This window comes from Pimephales promelas, chromosome 13, assembly GCF_988280905.1.
Source record: "Pimephales promelas chromosome 13, fPimPro1.hap1.1, whole genome shotgun sequence".
NCBI classification, from domain to species: Eukaryota; Metazoa; Chordata; class Actinopteri; order Cypriniformes; family Leuciscidae; genus Pimephales; species Pimephales promelas.
Window position 1 is genome coordinate 8,476,265 of NC_142781.1, and position 23,114 is coordinate 8,499,378.

Below are 23,114 nucleotides of genomic sequence, written 5' to 3' on the forward strand. Positions count from 1 at the left end.
AGAATACTGTTTTTTTTTTAAATACACAACTTAATCTATAATTTTCCAGAAAGAAAGAAAAAAAGAAAGTAAGGAAGGAAGGAAGGAAGGAAGAAAGGAAGGAAATCTTTCAATTGCTATGTCCACACTGCTTGCAAGCAACTAGTATACTTTATAACAACAGCAGTCTTAAAGGAGTAGTTCACTTTTTAAAAAAACCTTTGCCGATAATTTACTCACCCCCATGTCATCCAAGATATCCATGTCATTCTTTCTTCAGTCGAAAAGAAACTAAGGGTTTGATGAAAACATTCCAGCATTTTGCTCCATATAATGGACTTCAATGGGAACAAAACGGTTCAAGGTCCAAAAAACAGTTTCAGTGCAAACTGCAATCTGTTCAAAGGGCTTTAAATGATTCCAGACAATGAATAAGGGTCTCATCAAGTTTAAGTTTTATAAGCTCAAATGGTCGCATTGCTCTGTTCTGTGATGTATGTTCATGACTCTCCAGTTCGAACTCGTTTATCAAAATGAACAAATCTTTTTTCGTGTCATTTGGTTCATTAAACGAACGAAATTAACGCGTTAACTGGAAAAGATTTGTTGATTTTGATGAACGAGTTTGAACAGGAGAGTCACGAACGCGCATCACAAAACAGAGGCGACCATTTGAGCTTATAAAACTTAAACTTCGTTATTTTAATTTTATTTATTTTATTAAATCTTCCATTTATGTCCAAAATACTAGAAAAAGTTGTGTCCGCTCAATTGTGCTCTTTTTTGCAAGAAAATGATATCCAGTCAGGATTCAGACCGCATCATAGTACAGAAACTGCGCTAGTTAAAATTACAAATGATTTACTTTTAGCTTCTGACCAAGGCTGTATCTCAATACTAGCCCTACTTGATCTTAGCGCTGCGTTCGACACCATAGATCATAAAATACTCTTGGATCGACTACAAAACTACACTGGTGTTCAGGGACAGGCATTAAGCTGGTTTAGATCGTACTTATCGGACCGTTATCATTTTGTCTGTTTAAATGGGAAAAAAAATCAAAGATAACGTCAGTAGACTATGGAGTACCGCAAGGATCGGTTTTAGGCCCTCTGCTATTCTCAATATATATGCTGCCACTTGGTAATATTATAAGAAAACATGGAATTAATTTCCACTGTTACGCTGACGAGTGACGACACTCAATTATATTGTGGTGAGGGGGGCGTGGTTGGCACGCTGTCTGCACGGAGAGATGAGTCAAGGGGCTGTGCGGTGAGTAAGTGGATTAAGGACAATTGATAACACCTGTGTCTGATTCCAGTGATTGGTGTGGAGAGACGGTTAAAGCCAGCACAGTGGGAGAAGAACGGGGAGAGAGAAAGGACTGGGACTTGTGCAGCGATCGAGTGGAAAGAGTGTTGGAGAAAGCAAGGAGAGCTAAATCAGCGTGGAAAGAGTTTGATTGAAGTTGTGCTGTGCTGTAGAGAAACTACGGTGAACGCGCTTTGTGCGCACCTTTTGTTTTGTTTGATTCTGAGTTAATAAAGTCTGTACAAGTCCCAGTATCGCCGACCCTGTCTCCTTCTTCCTATACCTCTACTAAGAACTGTATTACACTGGTGCCGAAAACCCGGGAAGAAGGAGTCTGCCGCCGCCATGCAGAGCCCGTCAGGATCGCCATTTGCGGAAATCATTCAGTCACTCGCGGCTCTTCAGCGCGACCAACATCAAGCCCTGCTGAGCATGAAGGAAGAACAGGATCAGCGCTTCCAGGCGCTGCTCCAAGGCCAGCAGGAAGACCGCGAGTTGTTCCGGAGCTGCCTCGGCCGGGAGATTCCGGCCACTCCCCCACCAGCATCAGCCTCGGCCACACCATTGACCCTCGGGAAGATGGGTCCACAGGACGACCCGGAGGCGTTCCTGGACCTTTTCGAGAGGTCGGCCGAGGCCCGGGAGTGGCCCAAAGAAGACTGGCCGTTGCGTCTCATCCTGCTGTTGTCCGGTGAGTCCCAGATCGCCGCCCACCAACTGCCAGTCTCGAATCTCCTGGTCTACGACGACCTAAAGCGCGCCATCATTCAGCGGGTCGGCCGAACCGCCGAACAGCACCGACAACGCTTTAGGTCCCTGACCTTAGAAGAGGCCGGCCGGCCCTTCGTGTTGGCGCAACAGCTCCGGGACTCCTGCCGCAAATGGCTGATGGCCGAGGGTAGCGACGTCGAGAAGATAATCAATCAAGTGGTGCTGGAGCAGTTCGTGGGGAAGCTTCCAAAGAGAACTGCCCAATGGGTCCAGTGCCACCGCCCGACGTCGCTGGACCAGGCCATCCAACTGGCGGAGGATCACATGGTGGCGTGCTCGGGGGTCGGCGAATCCCTCCCATCGGTCTCTCTCTCTCCCTCTCTCTCTCTCTCTCTCTCTCCTAAACCTCTCCCCGCTCCCAGGTCTCGAGGGGGCCTGGTGCCCCGCCCAGCGCCGCGGTGGAAGGCTGGCTGGCCGACGGATAGCGGTGCCGCGGGGAGAACGGGTCCGCGGGGGCCGACCGTGGGGGACACATCCACCCTGGTTCCGGGGACAGCCCTCTCCCCACGTCAATCCCTTGGCCCCCTTCCCTCCGCTGGGGCAGCGGTAAAGCCTGGGCCGGCTTGTTGGCGCTGTGGGGACCCGGACCACTTTATTGACCGGTGTCCAGTGATTGAGGTGGGGACCCTGGTCCGGATCCCCGACGCGCCAACGGCCGCCCCCGATCAAGCTGGCCTGTACCAGATACCCGTGAGTATAAAGGGGGGTACTTATCAGGCTTTGGTGGATTCGGGTTGTAACCAGACCTCTATTCATCAAAGCCTGATTCGATCCGGAGCATTGGATAAAAGCCGCGTGGTTAGGGTTCGGTGTGTGCACGGGGTGGTGGAGAGTTATCCCTTAATGTCCGTCGCGGTTCTATTTCGGGGACAAAAACATAGTGTGGAGGTGGCAGTTAACCCGCGCCTCCAGCATCCGCTGATTTTGGGAACTGATTGGCCAGGTTTTGCGAAACTATTGGGGATTTTATGTGCGGATGCCTCTTGGGAAACGAAGCAGCGGGGGAAGACAGCGGTGGTGCAGGTGGGGGATGCTGTCCCGGGACCTCTGGGTGCTGCTGCAGGGGAAGAGAGAGCTTTAGAGAGAAATCTCCTCTCTGAGCGCGATGATTTTCCCCTGGAGCAGTCCCAGGATGAAACGCTCAAACATGCATTTGGTTCGGTCCGTTCCATCGACGGACAGCTACTCCACCCGGACCAACCGCTCTCGTACCCCTATTTTTGCGTGATTAAAGATCGGTTGTATCGGGTGACCCAAGACGCCCAGACAAAGGAAGATACAACCCAGTTGTTAGTGCCAAGGAGCCGCCGGGAAATGCTTTTCCAGGCGGCTCATTGTAATCCGATGGCCGGACATTTAGGGCAACGGGCGACACTAAACCGTCTCGTGGCCCGATTCTTCTGGCCGGGCATTCACGAGAATGTGCGCAGGTGGTGCGCGTCTTGTCGTGAATGCCAGTTGGTGAATCCACCGGCCAATCCAAAAGCACCCTTGTGCCCCCTTCCACTGATGCAGGTCCCCTTCGAACGAATTGGTATGGACCTCGTCGGGCCATTAGAACGGTCAGCACGAGGGCATCGTTTTGCGTTAGTCTTGGTGGATTACGCAACACGATATCCGGAGGCAGTTCCGCTCCGCAACATCTCGGCTAAGAGTGTGGCAAGCGCGCTGTTCTCATTAATCTCCCGGGTGGGGATCCCTAAGGAGATCCTCACCGATCAAGGCACGGCGTTTATGTCACGGACGGTTCGCGAACTGTATGAATTACTGGGCATTAAATCGATTCGTACCAGCGTCTATCACCCACAAACGGATGGTCTGGTCGAACGTTTTAATCGCACGTTAAAAACCATGATTCGTAAGTTCGTTCACGAAGACGCCAAAAATTGGGACAAGTGGCTGGAACCCCTATTGTTTGCTGTACGCGAGGTCCCCCAAGCCTCCACGGGGTTTTCCCCCTTCGAGCTTCTCTTCGGTCGTCAGCCTCGTGGGGTGTTAGACGTGCTGAGGGAGACTTGGGAGGACGGACCGTCTGCTAGTAAGAACGAAATTCAGTATGTCCTGGACCTGAGAACAAAACTCCACACCCTGGGGCGGCTATCATTGGAGAATTTGTTACAGGCTCAGAACAGACAGAGACAGCAGTACAATAGGGGGGCTAGACTCCGACAATTTTCACCGGGAGATAAAGTGCTTGTATTACTCCCCACGTCCAGCTCGAAATTACTTGCAAAGTGGCAAGGGCCCTTTGAGGTCACACGGCGAGTCGGGGATCTCAACTATGAGGTAATTCGAACAGACAGGGGCGGGGGACGTCAGACGTACCACCTCAACCTACTAAAAAAGTGGGTTGAGGCGGAGGCAGTGATGCTGGCGACGGTGGTGAGTGGGGAGGAGGACCTCGGGCCAGAGGCGAGGGTTAAATCTCAGTCCTTCTCTCTGGCTCCATCTGGTGACCATCTCTCGCCCTCACAGCTCACTGATATTAAAAGGGTACAAGCGGAGTTTTCTGACGTGTTCTCGCCCCTGCCTGGTCGAACGAATCTCATTCAGCACCACGTTGAGACAGATCCGGGGGTCGTTGTGCGTTGCCGTCCGTATCGATTACCTGAACACAAGAAGAAAACGGTTCAGGCCGAATTAGAAACCATGCTGGACATGGGGGTAATAGAAGAGTCCAACAGTGACTGGGCCAGCCCGATAGTTTTAGTTCCAAAACCTGACGGCTCGGTTCGATTCTGTGTGGACTATAGAAAGGTGAACGCGGTGTCCAAATTCGATGCTTATCCAATGCCGAGGATTGACGAATTGCTTGATCGGCTTGGCTCTGCTCGCTTTTATTCGACGCTGGACTTAACAAAGGGGTATTGGCAGATCCCCTTATCTCCAATGTCCAAAGAAAAGACAGCTTTTACCACGCCGTTCGGGTTACACCAATTCGTCACGCTTCCGTTCGGGTTGTTCGGGGCACCGGCGACTTTTCAGCGTTTGATGGACAGAATCCTCCGGCCGCATGCTGCGTATGCCGCAGCGTATCTGGATGACATTATCATCTATAGCAATGATTGGCAGCGGCATATGCAGTATTTGCGTGCTGTCCTGAAAACGCTGAGAAGGGCCGGGCTCACGGCGAACCCGAAGAAGTGTGCAATTGGGCGGGTAGAAGTAAGGTATCTGGGCTTCCACTTGGGTCACGGGCAGGTGCGTCCCCAAATTGATAAGACAGCAGCGGTTGCAACCTGTCCGAGTCCTAAGACCAAAAAGGAGGTTAGACAGTTCCTGGGGCTAGCGGGATACTATAGACGATTTGTGCCTAATTATTCGGACCTCGCTAGCCCGCTGACTGATCTGACTAAAAAGGGCGCTCCAGATACGGTCCAGTGGACGGAGCAGTGCCAGCAGGCTTTTACCCAGATAAAGGCTGCTCTGTGCGGGGGACCGCTTTTACATGCTCCTGACTTTTCTCTCCCTTTTATCCTGCAGACAGATGCATCGGATAGGGGCTTGGGCGCGGTCCTGTCCCAGGAGGTGGAGGGGGAGGAACGGCCGGTGCTGTACATCAGTCGGAAGCTCTCTAAGAGAGAGACGATGTACAGCACCATTGAGAAGGAGTGTTTGGCCATCCGCTGGGCTGTCCTCACCCTCCGCTACTACCTCCTGGGACGGGAGTTCACCCTGTGTTCGGACCACGCTCCCTTGCAGTGGCTCCACCGCATGAAAGATACCAACGCGCGGATCACCCGTTGGTATCTGGCGTTACAACCTTTTAAGTTTCAGGTGGTCCACAGGCCGGGGGCGCAGATGGCTGTGGCCGACTTCCTCTCCAGGAGGGGGAGGGGGGGGGGGCTGCAGGCCGGACGGTTCCCCGGCCTGAGTCGGGCGGTGGGGGTATGTGGTGAGGGGGGCGTGGTTGGCACGCTGTCTGCACGGAGAGATGAGTCAAGGGGCTGTGCGGTGAGTAAGTGGATCAAGGACAATTGATAACACCTGTGTCTGATTCCAGTGATTGGTGTGGAGAGACGGTTAAAGCCAGCACAGTGGGAGAAGAACGGGGAGAGAGAAAGGACTGGGACTTGTGCAGCGATCGAGTGGAAAGAGTGTTGGAGAAAGCAAGGAGAGCTAAATCAGCGTGGAAAGAGTTTGATTGAAGTTGTGCTGTGCTGTAGAGAAACTACGGTGAACGCGCTTTGTGCGCACCTTTTGTTTTGTTTGATTCTGAGTTAATAAAGTCTGTACAAGTCCCAGTATCGCCGACCCTGTCTCCTTCTTCCTATACCTCTACTAAGAACTGTATTACATATATATTTCATCGCGACCAGATGAAAACACTAACTCATCTAAAATAACAGAGTGTCTCAAAGATATAAAATGCTGGATGACGCGTAATTTCCTGCTATTAAATTCAGATAAAACGGAGGTATTACTTATTGGTCCAAAAAACTACTCACAAAACCTCTCACAATACAACTTTAATATAGACGGATGTCCTGTTACTTTATCCACTACAGTAAAAGACCTGGGTGTTATACTAGACCGCAACTTGTCTTTCGAAAATTATATTTCATATGTTACAAGAACAGCCTTTTTCCACCTTAGAAACATTGCTAAGCTACGTAACATGCTATCTATTTCTGATGCAGAAAAATTAGTTCACGCATTCATGACCTCGAGACTAGATTACTGTAATGCTTTATTAGCCGGTTGTCCTGCATCCTCAATAAACAAGCTACAGTTAGTACAAAATGCAGCTGCTAGAGTTCTTACTAGGTCAAGAAAATATGATCATATAACACCGATTTTATCATCTCTACACTGGTTACCAATTAAGTTCCGTATCAATTACAAAATACTACTACTAACCTATAAAGGCCTAAATGGTTTAGCTCCTATGTACTTAACGGACCTTCTCTCGCCCTACAATCCACCGCGTTCCTTAAAGGGACTCTGTGTAGATTTTTAGGTATTTTATTATCTGAAATCAATATTTTTATTCATAAATATGTCCTCAATGGTGTACAAATACCTCTGCAAATTATCTGACTTATCCTCGTAAATGAAGAATTTATTATCTTTATGTACATGGGACGGGTAGGTTCACGGAGGCTTCCATGTCCGTTCCGCCATCTTGAAAACTATAATAGCAGAGAGGGTCAAAAAGTACCACCAGCCAAACGCGTTTCCACAACGCGTTTTCGTTCAGACTCAGAGCCATCGTCACGTCACATTGAGAGGCGCATTCCCTGCAAGTTTAAACGGCTGCATTGCACTCCTATGATTGCTGATTGCTCTTTTGCTCTATTATTTGTTGCGGACCATATGCCGAGTCACAGGAGAATGCATCCTCCTCGCAAAAAAAGGCCAGACTTGAAAGAAAAAGGAAACGTGACCGGAGATTGCAAAAAACAAGGCCATTCATTTTTCCGTCATAAAATTAATCGGATATGGTTCGATTTTCTGCGTTTTTCGCATCCAGAGCCAGCATTTTGAGAGGTCTTTTGACAATTCAGGGCCGGGGGAGCTCGTCCTCAAATCATTGAACATTATGCGCCGTGCTTTCAGTTTCGGTTTTCAATTCGATCAAGTAAATGTTCTCTTCTCTATATTGGATTATGAAATTAATAAACCTCCCCTTTCAATCAGATTGAAATTTAGGATCGAATAAGGTGTGATTGAGCAGCCTATTCGATAACTAATGTATTATTTGGGCACAATATACACAATAAATACACAATAACAGCCTAGCTGTTCTGTCTGCCCAGCGCTTCCACAGGGCCGCGCGCGGGTGTGTGTGTGTGTGTGTGTGTGTTTGTGTGTGTCCATACCTGGTCCATACCAGACACACTGCCAGTCTCCGTTCAGAATCGATTGGTTCACGGAAATTGGTGCTCTTGTTTTTAATATGTGGCTCCAGAATCCCTAGCAAAGCATCAAACTGTCCCGCTGACATTCTGAGGTAAATTTTGAATCGCTCAGGATAAATTCGCAACTTCTTGATAATGAACTCCTTCCTCTCGGCGCAATTTCAGGATTGGATGGATATTTTCTATTTCTTCTCTTTTCAATATGAGAGAGGGCAAAAATCATCCTCACTGCTTGACGAATCCATTTGGCATTTTTGCGTTTTTTCCCGCAAAGGTTTAATAAATACACAACGGACTCGGTGTGCAAGGTTTCTATGCGTGACGAATTTTTAGGCTGACGTACAGGAAAATACGCATACGAAAATTTCGTACTCAGTGTGCAATGGCCTTAAAGATCGGGATAGCGTTTTCAACCGTGGAAATAGCTAATGCAGCAGAAAGATTTCAGAAGAGACGCTGAAGTTGCCTGCTTTCTCCTCGACAGGTTAGTCAATGTTACAGTCTGACTTAATTTTTTTGTCATTGCTTGGTTGTGTACTTTATTATATAGACAGTATAACATTTATAGGTAAAAAAGTTAAACAAGGTCTTTGATGAATAGCAGCTATTGACTACTTTACTCGCAGCTATTGTGAAGGAAGGTGCTAAAAACAAGGTTTGTAAGTTAATTCTTTATAACCTATAAATTCAGTAAGAATATAGAGATAATGATTGTAAGAAAATATTGCTCTCTGTAAGATTTTCTATAGCTTTCCTTTTATATATAAATGATCAATTAGCTAAAATTGTGATTTTGCTATGTGGATAAGATTGTACAGAGAATTAAAATTAATTTATACAGCTAGACACATAAATTGTACACATAAGTTAACACATAAGTTGCTGTTTTTTTTTTTAAGTTACAAACCTGTTCACCCGGAGAAAAACTCGATGAAGTGTTACTACAAGACATCCTGTCATAGCATTTTTGGTACATAACGGCAACCGTAGATGCAATACGCACTTGAAAATGCGAGGCGCTGGAGAGCAAAATTCGTTTGAATGCAAAATACTATTTAGCCACTAGATGGGGGTATTTCCTACACAGAGTCCCTTTAAGATCACTAAATTCAAGGCTTCTGGTCATCTCCTAGGATATCGAAGTCCAGTAAAGGACGGAGGGCGTTCTCGCATTTAGCTCCAAAACTCTGGAATAGCCTTCCAGATACGGTCCAAGGCTCTGACTCGCTGACACAGTTTAAAACTAGATTAAAGACGGATCTCTTTAAAAAGCAAGCATTATGTGAATGCTTGACTAGTCCTCTGTTATGCCATACGGAACCGTTTGCCACTGAAACGCATTTCCACGACAGTGGGGCTCGACAGCCTTAGTCAAACGGGTCGGCGCGTATGGTTGGGTTGCGGAGAGTTCAGGTTACGGAGAGTTTGTGAGATAGTGGTTTTCTAACACCGACTCCCGTATAATGGAAATCATTATGAACATCAGCTATGCTAATTATTTCCCATCTGCCTTTCTGCTGTTATCTCGGGACGCTTGTCCCGAGAAAAATGGCGTTCGTCAGGTCCAGTTTTGTATCCAGCCTCTCACGGGGATTTCGGATGCCCCAACGCCTGTGATGAGAGGACCAACGCCTGTGAAGAGACGACTCAACGCCTGCGATATGTTATGGCGCCGTTTTATACATAAACAATATTTATATTTAATATTTATATATAAACAATATGAATGTAAGCCAGAGGAGAACTGGCCCCCGACTGAGCCTGGGTTCTCCCAAGGTTTTTTCTCCATCCAATCTGATGGAGTTTTGGTTTCTTGACACTGTCGCCTTGCTTTTGGCTTGCTCAGTTGGGGTTATTTAGTGTTTAGCAATGTTGTTGATCTGTGTTGTACTACTTTCATGTTATCACTGTGAAGCTGCTTTGATACAATCTGTATTGTGAAAAGCGCTATATAAATAAATGTGACTTGACTTGACTTTTTTAAAATGAGCGATTGTTTCATCTTAATCAAGTCCTTTTAGTGGCTTTGGACCTTGAACCGTTTGGTTCCCTTTGAAGTCCATTATATGGAGAAAAATCCTCAAATGTTTTCATCAAAAACCTTCATTTCTTTTCGACTGAAGAAAGAATGACATGGGTATCTTGGATGACATGGGGGTGAGTAAATTATCAGCAAAAGTTTTTTTTTTAAAGTGAACTACTTCTGGGATACGTGACTGGAATACGTTTCACAACTTTGTTTTGTTTTTTTTTTAAAAGAAAATAATACTTTTTTACTCATCAATTATGCATTAAATGGATAAAAAAGTTACAGTAAAGACAATGACTAAACCAATGATTTGGTAATCCTCCTAATTCCAGTGTTCTCTTTTGTGAAAAGAAACAAGTTTCCTGACAGTTCTCTGTCAAGTTGTTTCTATTGTTGTCAGCATTAAGTATGAAAAGGCATCTGTGTGCTGTGACAGGTTTTAGATGGATGATTACCTGTGAGCCCCTGGTTAGCACATGGTAGAACTGAATTCCAAACACGCGAGCCAGCTCACTTGTCCTACCAATAATGTCCTGCTGCTGGAGTAACTGGACTATACCACACACACGGCTCACATAATGATCCACCACTTTCCACCTGACCCAAATGAAATCAAGAGATAGATATCAGAGTATGGAGGGCAAAAAAACACGTTATTTTGTTTGTATGACCAGTAAACGTTATTAAATGTCACATGCACACTAAGAATATTGTATCCCATAATGCAATGTGCCCAACTTGACCTTACATTTCAGTGTGAAAAATCAGCTTCAAGTAATATCAGCAGTAATGTATAACATCTATTTATTTGACATTGACACATTACCTTAATGACATTTAGTCATTAAATGAAAATGTGCCATTTGTCTAAACTGCACATTTGTAAACAACCAAGGTTGACCACAGTGCTGAACATTTAGCATAATTTCAGACACAGTTGTAAAAACATGGGCAACAACAAGCAAGTAATTAAAACAATAAACAGACAAGAAAACTATACAAGGTGCAACTGTCAAGCAGGTGTAAATGCCAATGAATAAAAAAGTGCATCTTAAGTCGTGATATAAAAATGTGCAGGCTAGGGGCTAATCTGACGTGCAGAGGCAGATCATTCCACAACCTTGGGGCCACAACTGAAAATGCTCGATCACCCCTATTTTTGAGCCGCGTACTAGGGACAGAAAAGAGTAGCTGGTCAGCAGACCTTAATGACCTCGGAGGAGCGTGTATCTTCAGTAGTTTGAGATATAAACTGGGGCTTGACCATTAAGAGATTTAAAAACAAACAACAGAATCTGAAAATGTATTCTAAAACAAACTGGTAGCCAATATAGGGAGTCAATAACAGGCGCAATGTGATCTCGTTTTCGTGTTCCGGTTAGGACTCGAGCAGCAGCATTTTGAACCATTTGTAATCTGGAGAGGGAGGTCTGGTTAATGCCCACATAAGGCATTACAATAGTCCAGACGAGTTGTAATAAAAGCATGTATAACCCTCTCAAAATCCGTAAATGATAAAAATGGCTTCAGTTTGGTAAGCAGTCTAAGTTGAAAGAAACTGGCTCTTACAACGGAATTTATCTGCTTATCAAGTCGAAAATCACCAGTTTTGGCGGCCAGTCTTTCTGGTTTTTACGGACTAACTTAATTTAGATGCACGCCGATAGGCGGCAGCATTCAGACGGTCCCGTGTGTATTTGTTTTGTGCTTTAAAGAAATTTGCAGCGTTGAGCATTGTAGAAAAATCACAGAGAAATCTATTGAGTGCATAAAAGCAGTGTCTGTAGAGTTTTCTTTCAGGGCAAGTGTAGACATGATGTAGATATGAGATTCATTGTGCGTCTTTGATAACATTTGATATGATAAAATATTTTGAATTCTTTAAAAATGCTAAACAAAAGTTGTTTTCTTTTATTATTTTTTTTAATTAGCTTTTGATTATGGCGTCTTAAAGGAGATTTTCAAATAATGATTTTTGCTCAGTACCCATGCGGCGCCCTATTTAGCACATATACTGCAAACCCCATTGTTGTGCCCCTGCAGTTATGCTACAGTTGCAGTAATCAGTATGCTATTCTGAAGTTAGCTTTAGTTAAAAGATGAATGGATAAATTATGTTCCAAGGAACAACTCTGCAATAAGACCAGTAATTGGCATCAGACGGATGTGAGATCCATTCTCACCTATGCAGGTGTGTGTTGTGGTCAAACCAGTCAGAGAGTGTGCGAGGGGTGTAGAGAGGAAAACGCTGATGCAGGAGGTGGAAAGCCACATTCTCAAAAGTGTAGTTATTCAACGCAGCCTGCAAACATACAGGAATTGATTAAAAGGAAAATACTCAGATAACTCTCTGTGTTAGCTCAAGCATTCTGGGAGAATGAATTTGAAGTAAACCTCAGTCTTCATAACTCTCCACAAGTTGAGGACAATACGTCCAATAATATGGATTTCCGTCATAGTGTCTGCACCATATTCATCTTTTTCTGCCAAGAACCGATTCTCCTTTGAATCTCCTGTAATAGTAATGACATAAAATAAAACATTTGAGAAATGGGATACGGGGAAAAGTGAATACATGACCTCGGCTTTTAAAGGTGGCATATGTAATAATTGAGGTAACAATATACGAAAAATGAGCTACACGCATCAAAAGAATGAGAAGAAATAAGTGCAAAGATGTCATTAAAAAACTGACAAGTTATAGTGCTGCCGAGATATTAACCTGAATTAGCATGCTAAATTACTAGCCCCGGCCCGGCAGGTATCGTAATACCAGTTCCGGCCATGGGAGGCGGTATGCGGACGGGCAACGTTAGCACCAGCCAAACTGCAATAGACGAGTGAGTCGCGCTCGCGCCGTCTTGTGTGTACTTGAACCTGATGTCAGTCGTGTGGAAATACAGCCAATTACTACATTTCAGTTCAGGGAAGAGTTCAAAAAATGATTGGTCGACATTATGCATGAGGAATACATTTTGGTAAGTTGTAGCATACTGTATCTTTCACCAGTGTTCGTGTTCTTTTTCCAGCTAGTAGAGACGATCGGTTCACGTGCGCTAGGGATCTGTAGTGTAACATGTACAAGCGCCAAAACGGTATTTATTCTTTGAATTGCGTAATATAATTGACAGAATCTGAGAGCATAACTAACCTGCTTGCTAAGTGTCAATTGCGTGTGTCTCACGGTGAATTCACGGCGCTAGCTTGATCAACATCAGCGAATGCTGTCTGTCAAATTAATTCACTAACAATAAAAGTGTAATATGAACAAAACGAATACCATAAACTTCAAATAATTGCCCAAGCTTTTATTTTCCCATACCGTCGAAATGCACCAGCTTGTTTTGAGATCTATGAGGCGGTCTTCATCATTTAGTGTTGAGATTCATAGTGTTTAGTTTAGTTCACTCTAGTGTTTAGTTCATTGAGTCTCTGATCTCTAAAAATCTCCAAATGTTCCACGTGAAACTGCGGTCTTCCAACCTTTTACTATCATGTCAAATGATTTGAATAACATGCGCGATGGTAGGAGCACAAGTCATTTTTTGGAGGTATACTTCCCCCCATCTGTTATGGAATATGGAGTAGGATTTGATTTATGATGTTAGATGGCACCTTTAAATATTAATAAGTGTGTTTTCACTGGCCCTTTTCACACTTGGCAGTTCTGATCATAAGTGCTCAGTAGTTTGTGTGTGTGTGTGTGTGTGTGTGTGTGTGTGTGTGTGTGTGTGTGTGTGTGTGTGTGTGTGTGTGACAGGGCAGAAGTTGTCAGGAGGAAATTGCAATAACAAAGGTGAAGCCAAGTCGATTTTAAAAGATGTACGAATAATGTGCTTTTGCTTATACTTGCTCTCCAAGCCAGAACCCCTTGTGATAAAATGTAAACAGTTGCAAGGACAATGCATTTTTCTTTTCTTTAGTTTCTTTACCCATATTTATTTTTTATCTCTTTAAGTTAGATGTGTTCACAATCAGCCTGATGGAGAGACGACTCTTTCTTTTCTTTTTTGGTTTTGAGCTTGCACTACTCAATCTTACTAGTTTGTAAGTAAACACTCTTGCTTTAGTAGCAAAACTAGTATAGAGTCTTTAATGCCCTTTTCAATGGTATCAGTGTGTATACATGGACAGCAACATTAAAGTGCATTTAACACCTGGTAATATTTTGTAGAACATGCATCCACTTGAGTCTAGATTGCCCCTATTTACAACACTCACTACATCAGGGTATTACACCTGTTAATAAATGTCAAATAAGTCAACAAAAAAAACGTATAAAAAAAGTATATAAAAAAAAAACTTGCAGCAAGCAAGAAAGTGATGCACACACAAAGCCCAACTGTTCGACATCTTAAAACACTAATCCTAAATCTCTTATATGTCAGTATAGTATTGTATCATAACTACTCATGTGATTGTAAAGACTATTATAACAAATATATACTCTATAGCAAAAGCAATACTTCATTTAAACACAACAGAGGGCACTAAACAAGTTGCGGACCGCTAACTAAGCGAACCGTACCTGGCACACGAGAGAGCTGCTGGCACAGGTCCACCCCGAGGGTTGAAGCGCGCTGCAGGAGGTAACCCCAAGAGTGCATCTGGACCTCATAGCCAACCAGAATGTCTGGGTCAAACCTGCGGGAAGGTAGTGTGTTATGAGTGTTTTTGCTGTACAAGGTCTAGAGCTCATCATTATCCTCCTTTCAGATCAAGTAAGAAAAAAGTGCTCACCCTTATGCATTTCAAACCAGTATGTTGTTGTTTTTTTCTGCTGAACAGTAAAGGAGAGGACAGAGGAATTTCTTTCCATATGACAAAAAAGAAGCTCCCCTTATGTGTGAACTTTGTCTTATGAAGTCATAAGATTGCTTTGAGTGAAGCAAAAACAGCAATTTAAGTCATTAGAACTCCTGAAGGGCAGTATAAGAAAATATATTCAGTGAATGAAGTCAATTTTGTCCTGTTCATCTCAAATCCATTGCTGTCACGTTTGGTTGTGAGTTTTGTTTCATGTTCATGTCTCATGCCCTTTATTTTTAGGTTTTTCCATTGTCATGTTCCTGGTTTTGTCATCCTGCCATGTGCTCCCCTTTTCATGTGTCCTATGTTGTCATGTGTAAGATGTCCCATGCTCCACGGCCCATGCCCGTCACTGTTAGGCCATGCTTCAGGTCCAGTTCCCCTTCACAGGGCTGGCAGGTAGTGTGCCTCCATCCCTTCCCCTGGATCGCCTCCGTGATTCTGCTTGTTAACAGCAGGTGTTCATCAATAATGATCTATCAATTATCTCAGTAACTCCAACACAGATATGCGTTACATTTTACAGCCTGTAGTGTGCAAACTGAGCAGTGTTCATTTCATCTGGGCAAACCCATGTGGGGATTACATGGAATGCATGGACAAAACTGGCTGGGTCCCAGTTAGATAGCCCAGGTCACACCCATGTGGGCCCAAAATGGCTGTGCTGCCTGGGATGTGTCCTATGCTGTGATTAGTTTATTGTCTTTGTAATTGTGTTCAGGTGTTCCTTGTTTAGTCCATATAAACAGCCCTCATATCCCCCCTATATCTTGTTTAGCATTATTTGAGTAACCCGCTGTTTGGTGAGTTAAGTCACGTCCAGGTTTACGGTATTTCAAGTCAAATCAAGCCAAGCCAAGTCACACTTTAAATCATTTGTATCTGTTCATAGTTTCAGTAAACTGCACATGTGTTCAGTTCACAGTTTCAATAAACTGCACATGTGTTCAGTTCAACTCACCTTTAGTGGAATGTTACAATTGCATTATTTCAGACCATCTGGAATATAAAGCACAAGTTGTAGGACTACTTTGGGCGGCAGTGGCTCAGTGATTCATGTAGATTGTCGACAAACCAGAAGGTTGGTGGTTCAATCTTCGGTTCCACCTGACCAAGTGTCGAGGCGTCCATGAGCAAGACACCTAACCCCAGCTGCTCCTGACGGGCTAGATGGCGCCTTGCATGGCTGACACCACCATCGGTGTATGAAAAATGGTATGAATTTACCATTTTTGACACTGTTTAGTTTAGGGTATAATTGTCCTGTTTGGAGCATTATAGTATGGTCTCTATGAAACATTACTGAATGGAAAAGAGCAACCTAAAACATTTCCTTCAGAGTTCAGCAGAAAAAATAAAAAGAAGTTCACAGAACAACCAGAATAAATGGCCATTTAAATTTATTGGGTGAACCGTTTCTTTACCATTTAAATATTTAACATGTTGTCAATATCAGTACATGCAGGTAGGATTGCAAAAAGAAATCTATAAAAGTGATAATGCAAATAAACATGTTTTATTATAAGCTTAGTCAGGCATGTGTGAATGTGAAAGAAAAGCCTTTTATGGATACAAATAGAGGTCACAGAGTGAGCTACTGTGTGAAAGGTGTACAACCCAAGTTGTCCAAAACATGAGTCCTTTTTAAGAACTTCAGACAAACTTGCAAGCATAAAGTTGTAATGTGGCATGCCCTGTCAGATGCTTTGAGACAGAGACATTATTTCCTAAGCACATTAACTGGATAAAAAAGATACTTTACATAGATTTTTTTAAAATGTATCCAATGAGTTGCAGAAATAATAATTTAAAATCATAAATGTAAAAAAATGAGGCTGTACATAACATAATGAAAATCCAACAAATACAAGGTTGACCTACTTTCTGACTATGTTGGAGATCTCTTCAAACAGCTCCTTCTCGTCACTGGCATAGGTCACCTGCAGACCTGTCACACCAGATCTAGAAAGAAAAGGTGCTGTGCTCCTGGAGGCTACAGTAAGAATACAACAAACAATAATTCACCTTTGGCTAAGCCACGCCCTAGAATGTAGATTGACCAATCACAGCGCAGCCAAGAACGAGCCCCCACAGTGGTCCGACACTTTTTCACTGCGCTCCATTGAACACATGCGTCTCATGTTTTTGGTCTCGGCAGGCTATTACCGTCATAGTTTTATCCAAAATATGGTTAAACGTTGTGCCTCGGGCATTTGTAACACAGATAAGCGTTTCCCAGAGAGGTTATACTAGTTAGACCGTTTTATGATATTTTAGGTTATGATTTCGGTTCTCATGCCGGTTGTTGATACGCTAGCACACGTAGTCCGTTTGCTCTGTAATAACGATTATAGAAGTGAATAGAGACCTACCCAGCTTTGCATTAACAGTGTTGCTCCCTGATATTGTTAGTCCCAGCCTCAGTCTCGATTAGGATCTGCGGTGGTTCATTTTTTGACTGTGACTGGTAACGTTATGCTTGCAGCTTTTGCCTCTATTTTGGATGCCTTGTTGTTCTTGCGTTTCACCTGCATGTCTTGAATATAGCCTTCGGACGCATATTGCAGATCCTTTTGCCTACTTCTATCGGACACTTTATTTGCTGCTTTATAAAAGTTTGATAACATTTCAGCAGGAAGAGCTGTTACAGCATAAGCCATGCAGAGCGCAGATGAAGTTTGACGGATGTAGCAACAGTAACTAAGGGGGCGTGGGGCTTAGCCAAATGTGAATTTAGCAACAATGAGACATTGAATAGGACAATATATAAAACATGACTTTTACATACACTGAAGGGTGGGGGGGGGGGGTTTGACAAAAAGACATCAAGAATCAGCATATGAATCTCAACAATGTTGACATGTTTCAAGCCACAATGCATCCTGTGAGCCATGAACTTTATACTATTGTGGCTCCCAGCATGCATGTCTTCAGTTGATTTCATCTAAGGCTGTGGCTGAAAGTCAGTTGTAGTTCTTGTGTTTCTCTTTTTGTGTTTCTCTTTCCTGTTCTTATCGTTTCTCTTTCCTTCAGTGATTCTACTTGTTGCCAGCAGGTGTTCATCACTAATGCTCAATCATCACTTAAGTATCTCATTAACTTTAACACTGATTCAGAGTTTTACAAGGCTTTTCAGTCCGATTGAGTTGTCAATCCGATTAGTAATGGATTATTTGTTTGCATGTAAACATAGCCATTGTGAAGTAGAAAAATTAATAGTTTTGACACTTTGGTTTCAACTAATGCAATGATTTTATGTCTGGAATCTACAGTATTTAAGTATACAGACAAAAAAGTATAATGACCTATATATATGTCAGAAAATCAAAGAAAGCCATGACCCCTGAAACTAACAAGTAGGGTTCACTTATCGCCTAAATGGTTGCCACATGCCGCATCAACATGGAGACTTCTAGTTTGTTGCTTTTCCATGTCACGACTAGTACACATCACTAATAGCAAGTAAATCAACACTGATCTCACCTTCAGATGAACCACAAGAATCTTTATCTATGACAATAGCCCCCGTCATCTGGATAGTGTCAGAATTGGGGAGAGGAACATCAGAACTGAGGCAGTAGAATAAAGCACAAATTGGGTCAAATTCAGGGTCAGGCTCAAGGTCACGTCGAGTCCTTGCATGAAGCTCCATGCTTATCAGTGTGAGGTGCTGCACCTGCAGTAGTGGGATTCAAACTTGAAATGAGAATAGTGAAATGAAAATGGACTTGAATTTCTAAACATTTGAGATGAAATCAAGACAACCAAGCTTTCTTCTCTTTTTAATGCAAGTTTGATCAATCACTCATTTTAGTGAAAGCTATTCTTACTACAAGGCAAATCAATTATTACCTCATGCAATGCTTTGGCCTCCTGCAAGTTCTGCATACTGACTTTAAAGCCATATGAATTACAGATTGATGGTCCCTCAATCTGGGAGTTCTCTCTCTTTGGAACATTCACATTGGTAAGCTGATTCTGAATGGGATAAAAATTAATGTGATATAAAAACTGCAATCAATATAATACAAATAATACAATACAATATCCTATTATTACTATATGATACACAGAACATTGCATCTTCGGGAGATTCATAAACTCACAAACTTTGATCTGACCTTAATTTGTGTGGTAAGCAATACTCTTCGTAAAGCATCTTTTTTTTTGTTACTCTTCCGATTTAGCCGCTGTGATCTGGGCTCCGTGTCTGCACAAGAACAGATACAAAAGAGTATTGCAATGAGTGGCTAAAAGGCTGTGTTCAGACATTGGCTGTCTTGGAACAAAAATAAAATTGATAAAGAAATCATAATTCAGTTATACTGAGCTTGAAACGCTAATTATGTTATCATAAAATGTAATGGTTTTGTGGGTCGCAGAGAGGAAAATAATTAGTTGTGCAAGTTTGGGAATGTTGACCCATTTATGCCATGTCAGAAATATAAGCAATCAATTTAAAGAGCCCCTATCATGGATTTTTTTTAAATGACTGTTCATATGGTGTGGAATATAGCTCTAAGGGAATGAAAACATCCTGCAAAGATTTGTATCTGAAAGTGCACCGTATATAAATGTCTTTCAAAAGTGAGAGTCGACTCTTGAGTCTATGAAATGAATTGTTTTTGAAACGAGTCATTAGCTGTTACATCATGACGAAAAGAGGTCATTGGCCGCGCCCAGTTACTGCGCACACAGACGGAAGTGTAAACTTGAATTCTACACATTCAAATACTTCATCATATCATCATGTCAAGAAGACGCTGTGTTCTACAATGCAAAGATAGTTCAGCCACTTTGTTTTCATTTACCAGGGACGAGCATGTGAAGAATCGGTGGTTAGAGTTCATATTTGCAACGATAACACAACAGTACAGCCCGATTGTGTTATTTTAATTACGAATCATTCAAAAACATAAATGAATTCAAATGTGGATTTGCAAGCGGTTGTTCCTGAAGGAGGACTCAGTAACTTATTTACCCAGTGTATATGGATCAGCTTCCTCCAATGAATCACAACCTGTAAGCATTATTAATAATTGTTGCTTTTGTAGCGTCGCGGGCAAGGAGGGAAGGCGCAATAAGTATGTGTGTGTGTGTGTGTGTAAGTTATGCTCAGCGCAGCTTCTAGGTCTCCAATGTCAATTTTTTTTTAAATATGTGAAATGTTTGTCGCTGTTATTGGAGTTGTCATAAAGAATAGAGCGTCTTGTAGTACTGCAGTGCTTTATCAATATGCGTTATGCCAACAAACAATAACTGACTGGGTCTGTCATCTGACCAATCACCGCCGATTAGCGTCACGCAAAGGAGTGGTTTGGAAAAATGAGTCGTTGTACGAAACATTTGGGAGTCAGTGAGCAAATCAGTTAAAAATAAATGCATATTATAAGACAAGTAAAGTGTTTTTTATCTTTGCATGCATATTAAACTGTTTTTGGGAACTCCTAAAACAAAAATAGGAACATTTTTAATGCTATGATAGGGGCTCTTAAAGTTGATTGGCATAATTTGCATCAACATATTTCTGACATGACGCATTACAAACGTGTCACACATCACAACTTTTCATGGGCTGTATGCAAAAACAAGCATACAGCCTGTGTGGCCCGATTCACAAAGAAATGCCATTTTGGACAAAAAGATTCACAAAATCAGGATTTATCAATTTGAATCAATTTTATGAATCCTTCGCTGAATGACTTGTGCCTGCACACCAGGCTTGTGCACAATTCTGAATTTCAGAATTGGCCTCCATGCAATTCATGAATTTGAATTGAATTGACTCCGCCCCCGAGTAAGTTGAATTTGAATTGGAATGACAGGAAGTGGAATTAAATTCATGTCAATTCAAAAAAATTCCACACAGTCACAGAACAGAAAGAATGTGTTGAATCTCACATAGGGGATAGCGGGGCACAACGTAATGCTTTTTGACTTTATCAGTTTGTGCAAATCTATTTAGTATTTATTTTTTCCCACATTAATTTCCCACATGTCTAGTACAATTATGTGGTTTTGATTTATTAATACAGTTTATACTTTTTTCTTGATTTACCCTGAAAGAAATGTTAAATGTGACAACATCATGCCCCATAGGTGGGGAAAAATTTAACATGAGGGGCACATTGTAACAGCACCATATGACAGCTTAAAATGCTATCTCATCTAAGAAAAAAAAAATAAAAGTCAAACAAAAATATGTTCTTAATAAAATAAAATTATTAACTTTTTCATATAAAATAATGGCATTTTTTAAATAATTAAAAATAATCTAATTTTTGATTTTGACAACAAACACAGCTATACAGCATAGTTCAAAACAAAATAATAATTAATCATTTCTGAACATTGACCTTCAGTCCTTATTTAAATGTTTCTCATGTTTTCTCAATAGAATTCATAAAAGTATAGAATATAATAGCATATTTCTAATAGGGGCACATTGTAACGCAGTGTGACAACATGCCACAACTGGGGTTTAAACCCTGCTAGTGTCTTCTGCTAGTTAGCGAAGCATGAAAGGACTATATGTTCAACTGAACCGAACTGAACCGTCTCCAGACGTTACGCCGGAAGTGATCTCTCGCGCGTCTACGTCACGCATTGTTTACACGGAGATTTCGTAAGTTTTACCTTTCACTAAACATATTTAGATATTTCGATATATCCAAATATGTTTAGTGAAAGGTAAAACTTCCGAAATCTCAGCGCAAACAATGCATGACGTAGACGCGTGAGAGATCACTTCCGGCTTAACGTCTGGCGACGGTTCAGTTGAACATCTGATTCAGATCAGTTCGACAGCTAAAAACTAGGGGTAAAAACTATATAAATACTGTTCGTTTTCACACACAAACCGCTCGTTTCGTGTCTTAGGCCATCAGTGTGTACTTAAATTCACGAGTCATTAAATCATGTTTAATTTTGACTTCTCTGTGCATGCTCTTTGCGGTGGACCCCCTAAAACTGCATTACAGGACTAACAGACAACAACGGTTTGACCCAAAAATGTCAAAATTGAAAATGGTGTGGAAACAAAGACACCTACATCTTGGATGCCCTTGAGGTAAGCTAAAACATATCAAAAATTAATTTCAAAGTGAACTATCACTTTAACAGCGATTAATTATGGGGGGGGGGGGGGGGGGGACTTTTACAGTAAATCCTGCCCACCATTGTCTGGTTGGGTCAGACAAAAAAATTTAAGAAACCAGTCTAAAAAGTAATAGCCTCTGCCAACAACCCAAGAAAAGTTTCCAAAAAGAAATTGTCATTGAATTTTATTTTCTTCCCATGAATGCATTTATGCTGCTGTTACAATAGCATACATAATGCAATGAGATTAAAGTTTTTGTTTTAAATACTGAAATATGAAATGATAATAATAATTATCCATTAAATATAAAACTCGAACAAAATAATACTGCAGACGTGTAACATTACAACGTCAGCGCGCATCATTAAAACAACAATTATCGTAGATACAGCTGTAATATTTAAAGGGTACATATCATGCTTTTAAATCATTCATTTTTACATATAAATCATACCGTTGTGGTCTATATAAAACATAACTGCAATGCTTGGGTCTGAATTCCTCATTATTATAGCTCCACAAGCCCCTTTTCTACCCCTTTTCTGATGTGCGTCTTTGAGCGACCCGTTTCAAAGCGGCCCCTTTAAATAAAAAGGAGATGCGTCTTTCCCCGCCCGCTCTCCAGGTCGATGAGTTCACGGTCGTTTCAACTCCCCACGTTCGGCCATTATTGTAGTTTGATTAGAGATATACGATTATATACGATACCTTCAAATCATTTTTATTCACACGTTAATAAAATGTCAACAACAGAAGACTTGTCCATCAAGCCTTGTATATTCGAGCCAGAGCGAGCGAGATAAAGACGACGACGAACTTGCAGAACAACCTCTTCATATGGATATATTGGTATGCGAGTTGAAATGCTCTGTTTGTCGTCTCCAAATATAGAAGGAATTTACCGCTCATTCAGACGAAGTCAATTGGCAAACCCTTCTTTAAACTGGCGGAGGTTGTTTTGAAATGGGAATCCTTGAAGTGCTACAGGTCACTAACGTACATCCAACAACCGAACATTTTGACTTGCTCTCTCGTAACTTCTGCATCATTGAGCTCGGACTACAAAATCGGAGCGAGAAATAATAATGGCGGATTGCTCGAAGTGTTGGACCGGTAGTCAATGTCCTTATTTGGCAGTTCCGCTGCAAATACTGCGAAGTGATAGTTCAAAAAACGTCATAGAGAACAGAAAAATCTGAACAGGTTGAAAAATATGACCAAAACAGAATATAAAGATATAAATGAAGCACCT

General features: G+C 42.3%; 2 protein-coding genes across 2 annotated transcripts in view; one reads left to right on the forward strand and one right to left on the reverse strand.

Annotated features, from left to right (window-relative positions):
• The window catches only part of rev3l (REV3 like, DNA directed polymerase zeta catalytic subunit), a 99,964-nt gene that overhangs the window by 13,493 nt on the left and 63,357 nt on the right, over window positions 1-23,114 (reverse strand). Inside the window, exons 15-22 of the mRNA XM_039667119.2 lie at window positions 18,885-18,973; window positions 18,616-18,741; window positions 18,247-18,439; window positions 16,645-16,756; window positions 14,483-14,598; window positions 12,349-12,467; window positions 12,138-12,256; window positions 10,410-10,551 (exon numbers count right to left, since the gene is read on the reverse strand). Of these exons, the coding sequence (XP_039523053.2) occupies window positions 10,410-10,551; window positions 12,138-12,256; window positions 12,349-12,467; window positions 14,483-14,598; window positions 16,645-16,756; window positions 18,247-18,439; window positions 18,616-18,741; window positions 18,885-18,973 (1,016 nt within the window). The remainder of the gene's footprint in view (window positions 1-10,409; window positions 10,552-12,137; window positions 12,257-12,348; window positions 12,468-14,482; window positions 14,599-16,644; window positions 16,757-18,246; window positions 18,440-18,615; window positions 18,742-18,884; window positions 18,974-23,114) is intronic.
• On the forward strand, window positions 1,196-6,303 carry LOC148976489 (uncharacterized). The gene is made up of 2 exons (XM_089118411.1): window positions 1,196-2,754; window positions 6,068-6,303. The coding sequence occupies exons 1-2, from the start codon at window positions 1,639-1,641 to the stop codon at window positions 6,068-6,070; spliced, it is 1,119 nt and encodes a 372-aa protein (XP_088974537.1). The 5' UTR covers window positions 1,196-1,638; the 3' UTR covers window positions 6,071-6,303.